The sequence below is a fragment of the Musca autumnalis genome, unplaced genomic scaffold (assembly GCF_047663935.1).
Source record: "Musca autumnalis isolate F117 unplaced genomic scaffold, ASM4766393v1 scaffold_3, whole genome shotgun sequence".
Lineage (NCBI taxonomy): Eukaryota > Metazoa > Arthropoda > Insecta > Diptera > Muscidae > Musca > Musca autumnalis.
The window spans coordinates 260,357,834-260,376,374 of NW_027411866.1; the positions used below are offsets into that span (position 1 = coordinate 260,357,834).

The window sequence follows — 18,541 nt, forward strand, 5'->3', positions numbered from 1 at the left end:
TCCTTACAGGTTTACTCTTATAAAGTATCATTTAACAAAAAGCGCTGCTTCCCGTTATATATATATTTTAATTTTCTTTCAATAATAATTGTTCCACAAACATCCCAAGTGCGCAAGGCAGACTTCTCTCATATTAGTGAGTGCACCACGATTAGGGTTTTGGGTAGGGAAATCCCGCACCGGGAATTTCCGGGAATTCTCGGTTTTTTGGGTACGGGATTTTCCCGGGAAACAAAATCAAAATCCGATTTCCCGGGAAATATATTTTTACATTTATCACAATTAATATTGAATGAATGAATAAACTATGCCCGTCTCTTTGAACCATAGAAATAATATTCGATTAGATTTTACAGAATCAGGAAATTACAAAAGATTTGGAAATAACTTAAATCTACAAAAGTGTTTTCAAGGAAAAAGTTATAAGAACTCTGTTCCGTCCGACAGGCATTCGAGATTTTTGGAATATGTACTATATCGGTCCAGCACTTCGCGTACCTCCATCACAACATTTAAGAAAAGTGCAGTTTATTTCGGATAGTTTTGAATTTTTTCCCAAAAAATTCTACTTGAAGGCCTTGTTACGATGGCGAAACTTTTTTTGGGAGTGCAAGTCCAGTCTTCCTGAGGTAAAGGCCCAAAATCTCAAAAAAGCCTGCCGGTACCAACCACATTGGGAAGTACGTAGATAAAACCGTACACATTTTTCGTTTTTCGGGGCAAACCCTTACTTCCTAAGAAATTGGCTTCTTTTCTTTATGTCCGAGGCTGAGGGTATAAGAATAGAATAAATAAAACAAACTTCATTGTTTGAGCCAAATCATCGAGCGATTCCTTAGCTTTGAATAATGGAAATGGTCAGTGTGGGCAAAATCCGGGCAACATGGTGGCTGAGGCACAAGTTCGAAATCCAATCTATGAATTTTTCCATATTTTTTCGATAGAGCGAAAACGTGAAAATATTGTATTTAATATAAGTTACTATGGGAAGATAAAAAACCACGGAAATATTGATCCACTCTCGTATTTTAAAATTTCCCGAGCTATCCCGGATTCCCGGGAATGGCGATTATGTGATTCCCGTTTCCCGGGAATAATAAAAACCGGGAAAACCCAAACTCTAACCACGATTCATATTAAGCTCAATGATATGGGACCTACAGTTTATTGCCGAGTCCGAACGACGTACCCTAAGACACCACTTGTAGAGAAGTTTTACATGGCTGAAATACTCTGGAAATGTCGCCAACATTACTGAGGGGTATTTTGCCACCGTTGAAAATTTTTATGTTGCCTAGCCGGGGAATCGAACCTACGACCTTCTGCGTGCAAGGCGGGTGTGCATACCATTGCACCACGGTGGCACCGTTTCTTTCAACAAAACCCAATATTTGCATGGTTTAGAGCGTTTCACAGGAATAGCAAATTCTTTAATAACATGAATACAAATGAAAATTTTGAATGCTACTGTTAGGAATCTTTAAAATTGGAACGAATAAAGGACATTTCAAGTATAAAACTCTAAAATTGGTCAAACTATGGCTTTAGTACTAGGGAAATAAGACCTTCTGAAGGCTCTGGCCGTTAATTGTCTATAATACCTTAAAAATAAGTTGTTATAGTGCTTCTTATAGATAGCAAAAGACATAGCCAATTGCTTATTTTCTGTACTGGTGTTGCTAATTCTCATAGCCTCAGTTTTCTGTAGGGTGTCCAAAACCGAAACCGGTTAACCGGTTACCCGGTTTTGAGTTACAAAACCGAAACCGGTTTTCGCCAAAAACGTCATTTTCGGTTAACCGAAAAAACCGGTTAATTGTGTCGGTTAACCGAAAAAAACGGTTAATTGTGTCGGTTAACCGGTTTCAAAAAAATTGTAGTATTTTTAATATTAAATTGAAAGTAAACTAAACTTAACTAACACAAGGTACGGGCTAAGTTGTAAATATCAGATACCTTTAAATTGGAAAAATATTTTGTGTAAAATGTAAGATGTATAGTTGTGCCAATCTAGTTCAATTGAACGATCTATGAAGAAACTGCGTATACGTAATATCACAAGGTAGTTTGAATAACGTTACTCATACGTTTTTGAATTAGTACAGTAAACTAAGAACTTGTCGAATTTAAGGTTGTAAAGGGTAACGATAACGGCACTATAATTTGAGGTTGTCAACACATGAGGGAGAATCCAGACTTAATAAAATGCAAACTTAATTCTTTTGGTACACAATTTTATATATGTAAGGGTTTTTACAATTTTTAGAGCACAACTTCAACCTTAATTTTACTATCCCCACTTCGAGGTTGAATGTCAAATAACAGGGATATTATGAGATAATTATATAATGACGAAGTCGTTTTACTTATTTACCCCTTTCCGCACATTTTTAATAAAATATTCATCAATTATGAGCAATTTTGTACCTGTTTTACAAAACCGGTTTAAACCGGTTAACCGGTTTTGAAAATTTTTGAAAACCGAAAACCGGTTTTTTGGACACCCTAGATTTCTTCCAATATCTCCAGGTCCTCTAATCTTGACTGCATGTTGGATATCTTGTGCGGGAGAAGGCAGATGCTATTTGAGACTCCAAGCTTCTAATTTGAAAGCAGATGTACTCAGTACAACTGTGCACAGTAAGGGTGAGAGAGGACATCTTTGATTTACCCCAGCGTTTGTGTGAAATAGTTGGCGTATTTTGCCTGGTATACGCAGCATCTATTTGATCTAAATCACTCAGAATGTCCTCAATTTGCCTTTAAATCTTGTTATTAGCAGGGTTATTCCTCTACAGTTGTTAAATCTTTCAAGTAACCGTCTTTAGGTGACTTTACAACGATGCCTTTCTTTCACTTTGAAGATAGATAGTCTTTTTCCCAAGCTGATTTGTTTTCCTCTGTTATAGTCGCCCTGCCCCAACCTTGGTAAAAAATATGCCAATATTTTCACACTAAAATAAATTTAAGTTATTCCAATATTCCAATAGTGAAATAATGACACCATGATAAATTCTACTAGCCTTGGAGGTGTGTACTTACTAAATCAAAGTCGGTATCCGAAAAAACACCACTAAAGAAAAACCAATGTCGGACGATTTCACGATTCTAATATAATTTGGCGATTTTTTTTCTAATTTCAAATTCAGCACTTTTTCCCAGGTTCCATCAAATGTCTGACCAATTTCGTGTTAAGTGGTTTAGTTGTAGATGTATCAAATAGATTATATCGTACAAAATTATACATGTGGAAGCTATATCCAAATTTGAATCGATTTCCATATAATTTAACAAACTTTCTTCTAAACAAAAATCCGTCATGTCTCCAAATATCATCAAAATTTTCCAGATATATCAACATCTTTTTAAGATATACCAAGGAAAAATGTTCATTACAAAACCCCCTACTAACCCATTATATTAACAAGAACATGTCGCCCGAAATAAGTAGTTATTTTTGACTACTTAAATATGTATTTAGAAAAGTACTCATGACTTTTAGCAACTACTTATTTACCTACTTATATGGGAACAATTTAAAAAAAAATCAATATTAATTTTTTTACTTTATTTTTGAAAAATTAAAGTTCGAGGGTTAAATTTTGTCTATTGATACTAACTTCGCTATACATACATATGTATTTAGAACACTTCGAATTTTCAAATAAGTCACTTCCATATTCAATATGTCTGCTGAACTGTTTCATCGATTAAACGATACCTCTGCGGTTTGTAGAATTACTTCTTTTTGGATAATCAATATGCATGTTTATAAAACGCGGAGTGTATTTTTTTATAAAAAAAAATTGGGGAAAAATAAGCAATTTTTTGTTTGTGTGCAGTGGTTAAAGCAATTAAAAATTACTAACTTTTTCTAATGTAAAAACCCGATAGCGTTTAATATAAAAACAATTTAGAAAGCTACCACTTCTTCCCGATTTAGTGATATTTATAAATAATTCATTTGATATCTAATAAAATAACTGCTAAGTGCTTTAGCCACTCTACACACTTTACTATCAAAGGAAACTTCAATGACATTTTACTTTATCTTTTTTTTCTTCTCTAGACATCTTCATTAATTTATAAAATGTAAATTGCGAAAATAATTAATTTGAGGTCGAAGGCAAATTCAAAAAAGTTACAAGTATTCCAGGAATAAATAAACCCCAGCTGCAATAGATTTTGAGAAGAAGCCAATTAGTAGATATTCACAGGGGGCATTTTGTTGTGTGAGCGTTTCAACGAAAATGTCGCACTTCAAACACATTTAATTGCTTTGCAGCAAATTCCAAGAGGCCTCCTCTCCTGATTGGGTGGTGGTCGTTGTTGCTACGTCTGTTGATGCTATTCTTGTTATTATCGTTATTGTAGCCATAATAGAAGCTAAACAAGTCTTATGAATTTAATTTTATAAAAAGAAAAGTTTATGTATGCGAAATGAATTATTCAAAACACACGAATTGTCGAAAGATAAAAAATAAACGCGAAAAAAGGTTTACAACAAACGGCCCAATGACGTACAAACCGAATTTGTTATGCTAACCTAAAGCCATGTTGTTTCCCTGCCTCTGGCTTTCCATTCGATTTGTTTGCTTCGATATCTGGCAATTGAAAACCGTTTTATTGCTTGCCCTCCAAAATGTATCGGAGATTCTGTGAAGGAATTCACATTGTAATAAAATGCAAAATACTTTATTTTATGTAGGCCGCAATATTTATGAAGGAAATTAGCAAATTAGCGAAGTAAAGCGTTTTGAAACAATTTGTAGGCGAACGTGTTTCCAATTGCCGTTACCATTAAAGCGAATCTCCTGCTCTCGACAATTGGTGGGACAGTAAAACAGTACTTAAAGTATAAATCGATGTTTCATTTACTTTTGCCCAAGAACATAGTAAAACTTTTCCAATTTGAAACATAAGACGCAAATAATGTTGGTAACAAGAGTTCTGGAGCCCAGACAGTTATGGAGAAAGTCCGACAAGACCTTATTTAAAAGTAACACGGTTCGAAAAGCATATGGCCACCGCACGCACCAATACAAAACTGAAAGCGAGAAAGGAGGAGTAAATAATGGTTAAAAGATTGATAACAGCAAATGGTGTAAATTGCTTTGATTCATTTCAAAATCAATGAAGTTAAACAGTTACCCCGGCCATTTGTTTCCGGAAACTGTTTTACTGGTGTTATAAAATTTAAAGTTATCGAATAAAAAACGAAAACAAGAAAACAACAGAAGGGCTCACCTTGTAAACCTCTCTCTCTTCCACACCCGCTGCTAGGACTCATGGCAAATCAGTAATCATCGACTGTCTTGTAAATTTTATTTTATTTTTTAATATATACGTGCGTGTGTATATTTGATGTTTAAATTGTAACTCATGTTTAGATTGCCAACAAATATTTATTGTCCCTCTGGCTAAGCAACAAACTGAGCAAAACATTACCAGGAATATAAAGAAGAAAAAAACAGCTCACATCCTGTTGTACTAAATGCGAATTTATATTTCACACAAACACACGCACCGCCCTTTAAGCGCATTTCGTTGTGTTTATTGTAACTTCTTTCTGTTTTCTTTAAACATATATGAAAACAGCATTATGATGATATTCTTTTGACAATGGTCTATGTACGTATTTGTACGCCAGAGAAAAAATATTGTTGTTATTAAATATGCCAACATTACTCACATGAAATATACAATAAATTTACATAGACTTTATATATAAACACAATTCGATTAAATAAAAAATATCAAGTTTTAAGGGAGTATATAATGTGTATGTATAGATAAACGGGTATTGTGGCTCTTCCTCCGTGCCGAAGAGTAGCAGAATGCGTTAAATGATGAATATCACTTTAATAAAAAGTTTAAAACCAAAGTCTACGTTAACCAGTAAGAAAAATATAAAAGTCAGGCGGTGCCTACACCCCACGGTGCTCTTGAAACAATTTTAAATGAAAGGTGCTTACACCTCGGAAGTTTTTACGGATTCTGAAACTACAATGTTCATAGATGAGAACAATCAAAAAACAAAAAAAATCGCCGGAGCGCTTTTTAAATAAATCGCGATTTAAGTTTACATTTTTAGGGGTTGTTTAGTTTTCGCGATTTTGCTTAGAAACCGCATTTCCTATCAAAATGGGACTAAAACAAATATTGTAGCTATGAAAATTCTCTATAAGATCGACCTTTATGGTATTTTCGTAGTTTTTACCATTTTTGAGATATAGAAGTTCAACTTGGGACAATGCACTGACTGTATCGCCCTCTTATAAAACAATGTCATGAAGGGTGCGCCTTAACTAACTTTTGATGAAAACCGCTTACACAGCGAAAGTTTTTGTGAATTCTGAATCAGCAGTGTTCATAGATGAGAAAAATCCAAAAACAAGAAAAAATCGCAGTAGGGATTTTTAAATAAATCGCGGTCAAAATTCACATTTTTATGTGTTTTTTAGGTTTTTACGATTTTGCGTGAAAACCGCAAGTCCAATCGAAATGGAGCTAAAGAAAATGTTGTAGCTGTCAAAATTCTCTAGAGGATTGACTTTATCATTTGTTCCCAGCTTGTACTATTCTTGAAATAAGGAAGCTCAGTTTACATTTTTAGTTTTTTTTGTTAGGGTTTCGCGAATTTGCTTGAATACGGTAAGTCGTATCGACATATGACCTGAGAAAATCTTAAAGCTGTGAAAATTATCTACAAGACTGGCTTAAGTAACTTATCCTTAGTTGTAACATTTTTTTAGATATATAAGTTTAAGTTGGGAATTTGCAGTCATGGCATTGTTTTATAAGAGGGCGATACAGAATTGAATTGAATTTGAATTGTCCCAATTTGAACTTCTATATCTCAAAAACGGTAAAACCGACGAGAATATCATAAAGGTCAATCTTGTAGAGAATTTTCATATCTACAACATTTGTTTTAGTCCCATTTTGATAGGAAATGTGGTTTCTAAGCAAAATCGCGAAAACCTAAACAACCCCCAAAAATGTGAACTCAAATCGCGATTTATTTAAAAAGCGCTCCGGCGATTTTTTTTGTTTTTTGATTGTTCTCATCTATAAACATTGTAGTTTCAGAATCCGCAAAAATGTCCGAGGTGTAAGTACCTTCCATTTAAAATTGTTTCAAGAGCACCGTGACCCTTATTGGTAGTCCAAATTTCACCATACATTTATCATCATTAACATTGGAGATCGTGTCCGGTGCATCAAATACAATACGAAAATATATATGGGAGCTGTATCCAAATCAGAACTGATTTCAATATAATTTGGCAAACTTTTTGAAGACCAAATTCCGTCACAAATTTCCAATTTTATCAAAATTGGACATGTGTAGCGAGAATGGTGCAACAAATTCCTAAAATCGGGCGAAATATATATAGACCAAATTCCGTCATACATTTCAAATTCAGCAAAATTGGACATACGTAGACATACGTGGACATACCTAAAATCAGGGGAAAATACATATGGGAGCTCTATTCAAATCTCTAATTTAAAAGTAAGTAAATTCGGAAGCTACCGTCATTCGGAATACCAAAATCTAGACCTACAGTGTCAGCCAAAGCTAAAGCACCCCCTCAGTACATTTTTTAAAATGGTATTTTTTTAAGAAAAAAATTTTATTTTTTTTTTTGTAATTTTCTTTTTATTTCTTTATATCTTTATTATTGGAAAATACAAATATAATAAATTCAGAATTTAATAAACAAAAGTTAAAATTCAAAATAAAAATTTTGGTCGAAAATATAAGCGGACAACAAAACTATTGAAATCAATATGTCTCTGCGTATCCTTTATTCTGGACGACACACGCACATCTTGTGGACATAGAAGATATTAATTATTTCAGGCAAAATAATGAATTTTTAGAAAATTTAGCTTATATACTGAAAATCCAGGTCCACAATTTTTGGTGGAAAAGTTTTGTGACCACTAGGAACCCTAAGTACCAAATTACAGCTAATTATACCCTCAGCATTTATGTTAACGAGGGTATATACACTTTCATACGGGCAAAATGTGCCTCATCGAAATAATGGTTTTAGACCCCAAGTATGTTTGGACGAAATGTGTTTCAGACAATTTGGAGTCGCTTGAGCAATGTCCGTCTGTCTGTCTGGCACGACAACTCTCGAACGGATGAACTGATTCGGTTCAAATTTTGGCCTTCTTAATATTTTGCCCAAACTCAGTTTAAGTTCGAAGATGGCCTATATCGGTCCACTCCTTCCGGTACCTCCCCCAAAAATACTTTTCCCATCGTGAAATGTGTACCAGACTTAGATAAGGTTTCAATAGTGACTCAATCGTTCCACTCCTTCGGTACTTCCCACACAAAATTTCGGAAAAGTTCAGTTTAGGGCCATCTCTAGAATCGCTTTGATTTTTGCTTTAGCAACTTGTATTCACTGCCCCCCATACGACGGTATAAGTTTCATCAGGGGCAAGTCCATACTTCCTGAGAAAATAGCCTGAAAGTTGCAAAAAAAAAAACCTTATGTGAGGTGGTGTGTGAGGTGGTTGGAGCGCAAGATAACTCTCGAACGGGTCTGCCGATTCGGTCCAAAATTTGGCCTAAGTAATATTTTGTCCAAACATAGTTTAAGTTCGAAGATAAGCCATATCGGTCCACTCCTTCAGGTGCCTTCCCCACAAAAGTTCAAAAATGTTCGGTAAACTCTTGAAGGGAGTGGCCGAATTGGTCCATACTTTACACATCCTAATATATCTACCAGATATGGATTAGGTTCAAATATGGACTATATTTGTCCACTCCATCCGGTACCTCCCACACAAAATTTCGGATAAGTTCACTTTAAGACCTGATATGGAATCACTTTGATTTTTGTTGAGGCAACTTGCATTCGCTGCCTCAATTGCGATGGTAAAAGCTTTTTCAGGGGCAAGTCCATACTTCTTGAGCAAACAGCCCGAAGGTTGTAAAAACCCCCTATGGTACCATATGTAGTGGCTGAAGATCCATTCTTTTTAGTATCTCCTCCGCAAAACTTTTGATCTTTTATCTTAATCAACATTTTTGTCGGTTCAAACGCCCAAAATTTTTAACTAACGTAACCCCTAAACATATGCGTTTTTGGGAAAAATTTGTTTCAATATAAACAGGCTGAGGGTATATCTCTGTCGGAAAAGCCGACTGATACATTTTTACTTGTTTAGTATGAAAATGTGGCTTAAATCATCAAAATACCGAAAATCAGGAGGTAGCGCTATAAAAGGGGCTATACCAAAACATCAGCCAATGTTGTTCATATTCATCCAAAAATTATTCTGCAGCATCTTCTTGTCAAATACAACATAGCTTAGAATTAAAAATTAGCAAAAGAACGATTCGCAGAAGAGTGGTATCAGCCGGCTTATTCAGTCGACGACCAGCAAAAAAACCTTTCATATCGTCAAAAAATTAAAAAGCCAGACCTGAATACGACAAGACCCATCTGAACTGGAGTATCCAAAACTGTGCTGTTTTCTGATGAATCTAAGTTGATTTTAAAGTATTCGAAAGGCCATAAGGCTAGATCAAATGGGCAACGGTTAAATCCTAGATATTGTAAGGGCACTGTAAAACATGGAGGCGGAACATAGTGGTCTGGGATTAATTTCGGGGCAAGGAATTGGACCAATTCATAAAATTAATTGAATTATGGATCGTTTCAAGTATCGAAATATATTAAAAGACGTGATGTTGCCTTATGCTAAAGAAGAGATTCCACTTTGATGGACATTCCAGGAAGATAACGAACCAAAACATATATCGAAAATGGTAAGGGATTGATTCCAAAACAATTCGACAGAGGTTCTGCATTGGCCTGTCAAATCACCCGATCTTTGCTCTCGATTGGGACTTGTGGAAGACTGTTAACTCAAAAATCAACCGAAAAAAATTGCAAAACCAAAGAAAAATAGCCTGGGAAGCAATATAGCCTGCAATAATTAATAATTTACTATCCTTTATGCATAAATGAGCTGCTTGTGTCATCCAGAAGGATACGCGACGAAATATTGATATTAATAGTTTTTGTTGTACCTCGAATTGGGGGTGCTTTAGTTTTGTCCGCTTAATTGCAACCTTAAATGTTTTTTTTGAATTTTAATTTTGTTTATTAAATTCTGACTTCCTTGTGTTCGCATTTTCCAATAATAAAGATATAATTAAAAAGAAAACAAGTAAAAAAGCATTAAGTTCAGCCGGGCCGAACTTTTTATACCCTCCACCATAAAATATTCTGAACTAAAATGGAATAATTGGTTTTCATTCCTGTCCCCAACTTTAAGTGGGTACGTTAAAATGTCAGATAATGTACATAAAATGCTTCATTCGGAAGGTCCTTTTTATGGTGCCTATATCTAACTATGTATATTGACAATTTTTGGTGGGCTAGAAATTGGGAGGTACCGTTATATAGGGGTTGTAATAAAACATGGGCCTATGTTGACAGTTTTTGATGGTAGCCTTTAATGTCAAATGACTCCTAATTCGGTTAAAAATTTTAGCTAGAATCCTCAAAATACCGAAAATCGGTAATATTATAGCTAATTCGGTCTAGAAATGGGACTTAAAATGTCAAAATACCGTAAATCGGGGGTGCCGTTATATGGGGGCTATACCAAAACGTGGCCCTATGTCCACGAGTTTTGTTATATATGTTTATTGACACTTAAGAACCCTAAATGTCAAATTATAGCTAAATCGGTCTGAAAATGTAGCTAAAAACGTCAAAATACCGTAAATCGGGGGGTAACGTTATATGGGGGCTATACCAAAACGTGGACCTATGTCCACAACTTTTGTTATATAAGTTTATTGATACTGAAGAACTCCAAATGTCAAATTGTAGCTAAATCGGTCTGAAAATGTAGCTAAAAGCGTCAAAATACCGTAAATCGGGAGGTATCGTTATATGGGGACTATACCGAACCGTGGACCTATCTTGACAATTTTTAGTGGAGCAATTTTGCGGCCATTGGGAACCTCAAATGTAAAATTTCAGCCTGTTTGGGCAACAAATGCGGCTAAGATCCTTAAAATACCTTAAATCGGGAGGTACCGTTATATGGGGGCTATACCAAAACTTGGACCGATATAGCCCATCTTCGAACTTGATCTACCGACGGCTAAAAAAATGGTATTCCCCAATTTTCAGCGAAATCGGTCAACAAATGCGACCTGTATGTTGCGAACGGACGGACGGACGGACATGCATAAATCGACTCAGAAAGTGATTCTATGTATATCCCTAGAAGGAACTATGGGTCTATCTCGCTTCCTTTTGTATGTTACATACAAATGCACTAACACATAATACCCCTTACCACATAGTGGTGTAGGGTATAAATACAAAAAAGTACAATTTAGTTTTCTTTAAAAAATTACAATTCAAATAAATGTACTGACGGGGTGCTTTAGTTTTGGCCACCACTGTATGTGACAAATTTTTCTTAGAGCAGTTTTCTGACCACTGGGATATATCCCATTTTATAATCCAGTCATCTTCACGTTAACACTACTCTTTGTGTTTTCTACTTTAAAAAAATAAATTATTATATATTAAAAATGGCCATTAACAATCCTAATGCTTTCTTTGAGTGTATGGAGAATTTATAGCTACAAACTAAGCTCAAGGCTTCAAAGCATATAAAGAAAATTAACTCATGTAAGTCTGTGCTCCTCACTCTCCCTCTGTATTCCAAACAAAAAGAAGAAGAAGAACGAAAAATATTTTCTCCGGAAATGTACACAAAAAAGATTTATTAGCAAAATTGATTTACAACATTCTTCTGCCAACATAATCGTTTGTTGGTTTATTTGTTCACTTATTCCCTTTCAGCTTCCAGCTTACCATTACTACACGACATTCAAAGCCACACACATTTGGTCAAAATGATTCAATTCATTTTTGGTTTTGCTTACCCCAATTATTGCTGTTGCTATTTTTATTGCATTTTTTGTGATGCTTTGTGCAAAGTAAAAGTTATAAGGATAACGGATGAAGAGAATTCCCATAACCATACCGAAACCAATGTCAATAGAATGGCCTCACATAAAATATATCCCGTTTGGGAAATTTAACCGAATAATAATCGTTAATGTTTTTTTTTTATTCATGGCTACCTTGGTGACCGCAATCCGTCGTTTGGGGCGGGAGATATGTGTATTTTCTATTTATTGCAATGAATTCAGGTATTATTAGTTTGAAGTTATCTTTAGCTTTATTGGCAAATATGTATTCGCTTTATTGACACATTTTATTTGAATGGGTATTGCATGTATATCACTTTTACATTTATGGGCTTTTTGATGACAAAAATATATATTTTTGTCATGACAGATAATATGAAACAGTTATATTTTTTTGGGGAGATAACAATGTTGAGAAAAGTACAATAAGTATTGTAGCACAAATCTATTTTACTATAATCAAATAATATTAATTCTATTATTATTTGGGCACAAACATTTCATAATGTAAATAACTGGAGTCATAAACAGGCGGACACCAGAAAAGCCTGCTATTATTAGAAAAAACTACTGTTGAAAAGAAAATCTACAGGTGACAAATTGGTTGGGACTTTCCTTCTTTATTTAAATCAACATTTTGGTAAAAGTTTAACCTGATAATTAGACGCTTCCCCCGTAAGAGTTAAGCCTTTGTAATCGTAACCCCAATCGTAAATTGTGATAAAAATTTCAAAGCCGAAAGCATGGGACCTCAATTGGAGAAATTAAAAACCAAAGCTGACATTGGCGTCCTGAGGCGGATCGGCATATTTGCTTAAGTCATTCCGTGTAAAAGGAATGAAGGTCACTTTCTGCTTAAAGCGGTTTCCCCCAGTAGTGCAGCCAAAACCTTATTTTTTATGATTTTTTTCAAAAAAGCTACTAGTTTTTAACACCTCTTGATAACTTTCTACAATTTTTTTTGGAAACTATTGCATAATTTTGTGGCAAATGACCGGCTTCGAAGCACTACACAGTGGTCCCAATTGTATGGAAAGGAGTGTCAAAAATAATTCTAATCGAGCTACCGTCTCGAAATTTTAAACATAGTTTTATAACAAGCCTAAAAGAGAGAAAAACATTTTAAATGGATGTAGGTCCACATTTGGGTGTAGCCCCTATATAAAGGTACCGATTTTAGCCAAATTTTCCAATCGATTTGGCTGTATTTTGCATTTTGTTTTCTGAGGAAACAACATACCTCCTTGCAACAAACATTCAGTATAAGTCAAACTGTAGATATAGGTCCTATATAAACGTACCTCCCGATATTCGGTATTTTGACGATTTTAGACAGATTTTCCAACCGACTTGGCTGTAATTTTTTATTTTGACTTCGGAGGGAACACCATACCTCCTTGCAAAAAATGTTCAACATATGTCTAAGTTTAGGTATAGCTCCCATATAAACGTACCTCCCGATATTCAGTATTTAGGCAATTTTAGCCAAATTTTCCAACCGATTTGGCTGTGATTTTGCATTTTGAGTTATGAAGAAACAACATATCTCCTTGCAAAAATGTTTCAATATGAGTCCATGTTTAGGTATAGCTCCCATATAAACGTTGCTCACGATTTTCGGAATTTTTGCGATTTTACAGGCGTGGTATAAGGGGCAGGTGGGGGCAGTTGTAATTAAGAAAAATATTGACTTGCCCTTACTGATATTGTATATTTACCATTTAATTTTTTTTATAAATTCACTCATACGCTCTATCTATTTCTATTTTTCATTTTGAAGGCACAACATACAAATCTCAATTTCTTCGACTTAACATGACATATTACCGCTGTAAATTCGCATGAATAATACTGGATATTAAAAATTTAATGTGTTTAGAGAATATTTATTTCAATCGCAATCAAATTTGTCGGCATCAATTTTTCGATTTTGTCCAACCACGGTGCACTGTGTTTAAAGGAGTTAATTCTTCGAAATTAATTTAAACAGGAGTGGATTCTCAAAGTCAATATTTGAATGTTTAGCAATGGTCACGAACTTAAACAAAAAATTCTCGTTTATGTACATGCTTTTGATGTACATAAAAAATATACGATGATCGAGCTATAATGGTCACCTACTTCGAGAAATACGCGTTTATAGTTTCTATGCTTCTTTTAATTCAAAACAAGTAAGAAAAGCATTAAGTTCGGTCGGGCCGAACTTTTTATACCCTCCACCACAAATCTCAGCCAAAATACCGAAAATCGGAAGGTACCGTTCTATGTGGGATATATGATGGGGTGGACCCATACCTGGGGAAAAGTTGTATACCCCCAACGAAGACTAAATACCAAATTTCAGCCATCTCGGTGTGATAATGTGGCTAAAACCTACAAAATACCGAAAATCGGGAGATATCGTCCTATGGGGGCTATATCAAAACGTGGACCTGTATAAACATTTTATATTAGAAATGTTTCCTAGGCTCTGGAAACACAAAATACAAAGTTACAACCGATTCTGTTGTCAAATGGGACTAATACGTTCACATATATTAAAATGGCGCGTACTTTATATAGGCGTTATATAGGAGCTATACCAAAACGTGGACCTATATAAACCAACTTTAGTAGGAATGTTTTTTGGCCTCTGGAAACACAAAATATCAACTTACAACCAATTCGGTGGTAAAATGGGACAAATATCTTAAAAATGCCTTAAAACGACGACGCGTCACGCGTCATTTTGTATGGGGGCTATACGAAAGCGTGGACCTACATAGCCCGCTTTCAATACCAAAAGTCCTACGTAAATATAACATATTTTCCCAAAATTTCATCAACCTACGTCAATCCGTTCGGACGCTAGAGTGATTTCCACAGACGGACAGACGGACAGACATGGCTATATCCATGTAGAATTGCACGCTGATCAAGAATATCTATAGTTTATGGGGTCTACAATGATTATTTCGAGTAGTTACAAACGGAATGACAAACTTAATATACCCCCATCCTATGGTGGAGGGTATAAAAAGCCAAAAAGTGGCGGTCAAGTGGGGGTAAACCCTTAAGGGGAGACCTCCACTTGTAAATTCCAGAAAATCGGTGCCAACTCTAGCTTGAAACGTAATGAACCCATTGTCAATTATTGTTGTGCGCTTATCAAGGACATCCAAATTTAGGCCTTCTTTGATCGTTTTTATTTTTAAAAATATTTTTGCCCGCTCAATAACCAAAAACCGTCAGTTTTTTAAGCCAAAAATTTAAATTTTGATTTTACAGTCTACCATTTCCGTAAAACCTAATATTAAAAAAAACTGATCGACGAAGGACTAGATGTTTATGTTCTATATAAGACCACAAAAGTTTTCTTGAAAAAATGTATGTATGAAAAATGGCCTTAAGCAAGAATGCTTGCCGCTTATGTGTCTCTACCTTAAGTCTTGTTTTTTAATCAATCGATTTTGTCCAAGATTTGCAACTCGTAATATGTTGTCCAAAATCCCTTCCAGTACCTCCCCTCAAACGAATCAAACGATTTGGTCCAAAATGTTTTCCTCTTAATACTTTTTAGGCATACATCAAATTCGAAATGGACTAAATAGGTTTACTCCTTCGGGTACCACCCACACAAAATTTCCAAAAAATTCCCAAAAGTGCAGTTTTAAGATATATCCCGTATGGTTTTCAAATTTCTTGCATCGTACTTGTTTTATTAGAATGGCCCAAAACCTCTAAAAATCCCTACCGGCATCAACTAAGTGACTGATGCAAACCAGTTTTTTACAAAAGAAGAATTATAGACGATTAGGTGGTTTAAGGATTTTTAAATGCTGTAAATTTGTAAGTTTGCATAATCTTAGAGATCCTTCGGGGTACTTTCCTGCGTATATATAATTGTTCCACAAACATCGTTGAAAATGTTTATCTTTGCCTGGCCTGGGAATCGAACCCACGACCTTCAGGATGCAAGCCAGGTGTGTATACCATTACACCACGGCAGCACCCACTTTTCTGCATTAGATATTTTTTTTTATTTTTTTGTTTACTGCATTAGACTAATAAATAAATCCTTCTGTCTCCTCTTATTTACTAATCTAATCCAGGAAAGTATCTCTGACAATATCTAAGATTATACAAACTTACGAAGACATTAACCCCATGAGAGCATCACGACCGAAAAAATAATATAATTTTAAGTGACGGATTGTATTCGGAGAAATTGGTTTGAGGAGGAAAATTAAGGAAGTGTATATTTCTTGGGGAGTCAAATAGATCGTCTGGAAGAAAGTTGTGAACTGATATCGCAAGCACCTTATTAAATTTGATCAACTCCAACAAGAAATTAATAAAAATTAATATTAAAATTATCATTGCCCTAATAGACAAAATTACAAATAAAAAACATCTTGAGCCGTGCTGGGATTTGAATCCACATAATTGAAAATATTATCAAGACATATTGGCGCTCATTCTAAAATTAATTCAAAACAAAAAACGAAGTTTTTCTCCAATAGTGCAGGCAATTAATTGTACAATAATAGGTATAACGTACATAAATGTTAATATTATAATGTATATTAACTATATTATTGTTATTCCTTTCCGGAAATTAATTTTGAGTTTTAAAAATCCACATTATTAACATAGATTTTGTATAGTATTTCATTTAGATAATAGATCAAATTTCATCAACTTAATATGTTGTATGTATATAATAGTTTTATATAAATCTTTTAAAGTAATTATAAACTGTTCTTCTATGTGTATAAATATAAGTTGATTATGCACATTTAATATATAAATACAAAATTATTTTTCTTACAGCCTGGACAACGACCACGTCCTCATGATGATGGTGGCTTTAGCAGAGGAAGAACAAAGGTATGTTTAAAAAATTCGGTTTGTCAATATTTTATGCTACGAGTAATAGAAAGCATTCCACATCGACCTCGGAAATATGGTTTTACATGAAACAAACTAATTTCCGTAAATTAATTATAAACTTAACTAAACAACTAATTAAAGTTTGACTATTTAGTAACTGGGAACTAATTTATGTTTTGGTCGTCTGACCCTTTTTGTTTGTCCGAGGAAGAATACAATCCCACAATAATGTATCCCTTGTTGGTGTTATTGCAATTCGTTGTTTTTGTACTATGGCAAAAAATTAATTTATTTCACTGCTGTGCCATATATGATGGCCATATAGTTAGTATATTTACATATGTATGTGGTAGTACTTAAATCCCTTTTTGTGGTCCTTTGACCAATGCAGGACTACTCTTCATTACACTCCATGATAATTCCCAACAATTTATTTTATTAATAATGTTGGCGTCAAAGTCATGCGCATGAATAATTTCAAAACATTTACATTGTTTACCATCAAATGCCACTCAACACAATGGGATATTGTCAAACGTGTAGGAGATTATCATTGTGTGGTTGTCGACCACTGGTTACCTACATTATCCGACCGTACGATTTTCACCAAATATCATTAGCCAGAGTCCACATCATTTGTCAGACGCATAAGTAAACACTATTTATTAAATATATATTGTGAGCGAGTGTGGGGGTGGTTAGTTAGAGGATGATGCTAAATTCAGCTTCAAGACTGTCAAATATTTTTTAATCATATCTCCCTTTGCTGTACATTCCAAAAATTACCACAATCATTTCAAATTTTTTACTAACTACTGTAGAAACCGTAGAAATAGTAGTGATAAAACTGTTTGGGATACTTTTTGCCAAAATAAAATTTAAATATTTCGGAAAGAAACGAATTCTGTCCGAGAAATTGTTTGAACGTGTCATTCGAAAGTCACTAGTGGCATTGGAACTAGTATGTCAGTAGTTGCTGAGGGACCATGTGTTGACATTGGAGGTTGTAAGTCAGTATAGACATTGGATGAAGTGAGTCAATAGTTCATGAAGGACCACATTGAGACATTTATATCAGAGTTTCACTACTAGGTTTTTTGGTCTATTTGAAGATTTTAGTTGATTTAAAATCCACATACATTATAGTATGTTTATATTAACGAAATCCAATGAATTTCAATAAAATCCATTGGATATATGAAGAGGTTTTATTTGACGTATAAGCAATGCATTGACATTTGAAATCCAGTACTATAAGACAATGAACTGTTCAAACAGTTAAATTGTATATTTTATTCATGAAAATAAAGTAAATTAACAATTATTTACAACGTTGACAAAGTCACCATAATAGTAGACAAAGAGGTGACATGTCGGCAATTGACCCCAGGCTTCCTACAGGGTAATTACAGTTTATTCCCTTTGTACTTTCCCCAGAAATTACTTAAATTTCAAAAATATCTCTCAACATTCATTATGTCTGTTACTTATGAAATTCTAAATTCTATGCTAAAGCGTGCTGATAGCTTTGACTAGTTGGCCACACCATCATGGACTATTGTGTTCAAAGTTATTAGGGTGAAGTGAATGACAAACATAACTTCGGGCTATTTTAACCAACAACATCATGAGCGCATACAAAATTAAGTAACCCACATTTGTTGGCTACAC

General features: G+C 34.5%; 1 protein-coding gene across 24 annotated transcripts in view; it reads left to right on the top strand.

Annotated features, from left to right (window-relative positions):
* mmd (disintegrin and metalloproteinase domain-containing protein mind-meld) overlaps positions 1-18,541 on the top strand; it is a 670,172-nt gene that overhangs the window by 439,591 nt on the left and 212,040 nt on the right. For all 24 annotated transcript variants that reach the window (XR_012411845.1, XR_012411847.1, XR_012411846.1 and 21 more), the window contains one exon: positions 16,811-16,867. Coding sequence is in view for 21 of the 24 variants with exons in the window: in XM_073978215.1 (XP_073834316.1) it covers positions 16,811-16,867 (57 nt within the window). In the remaining 3 variants the exon portion in view is untranslated. The remainder of the gene's footprint in view (positions 1-16,810; positions 16,868-18,541) is intronic.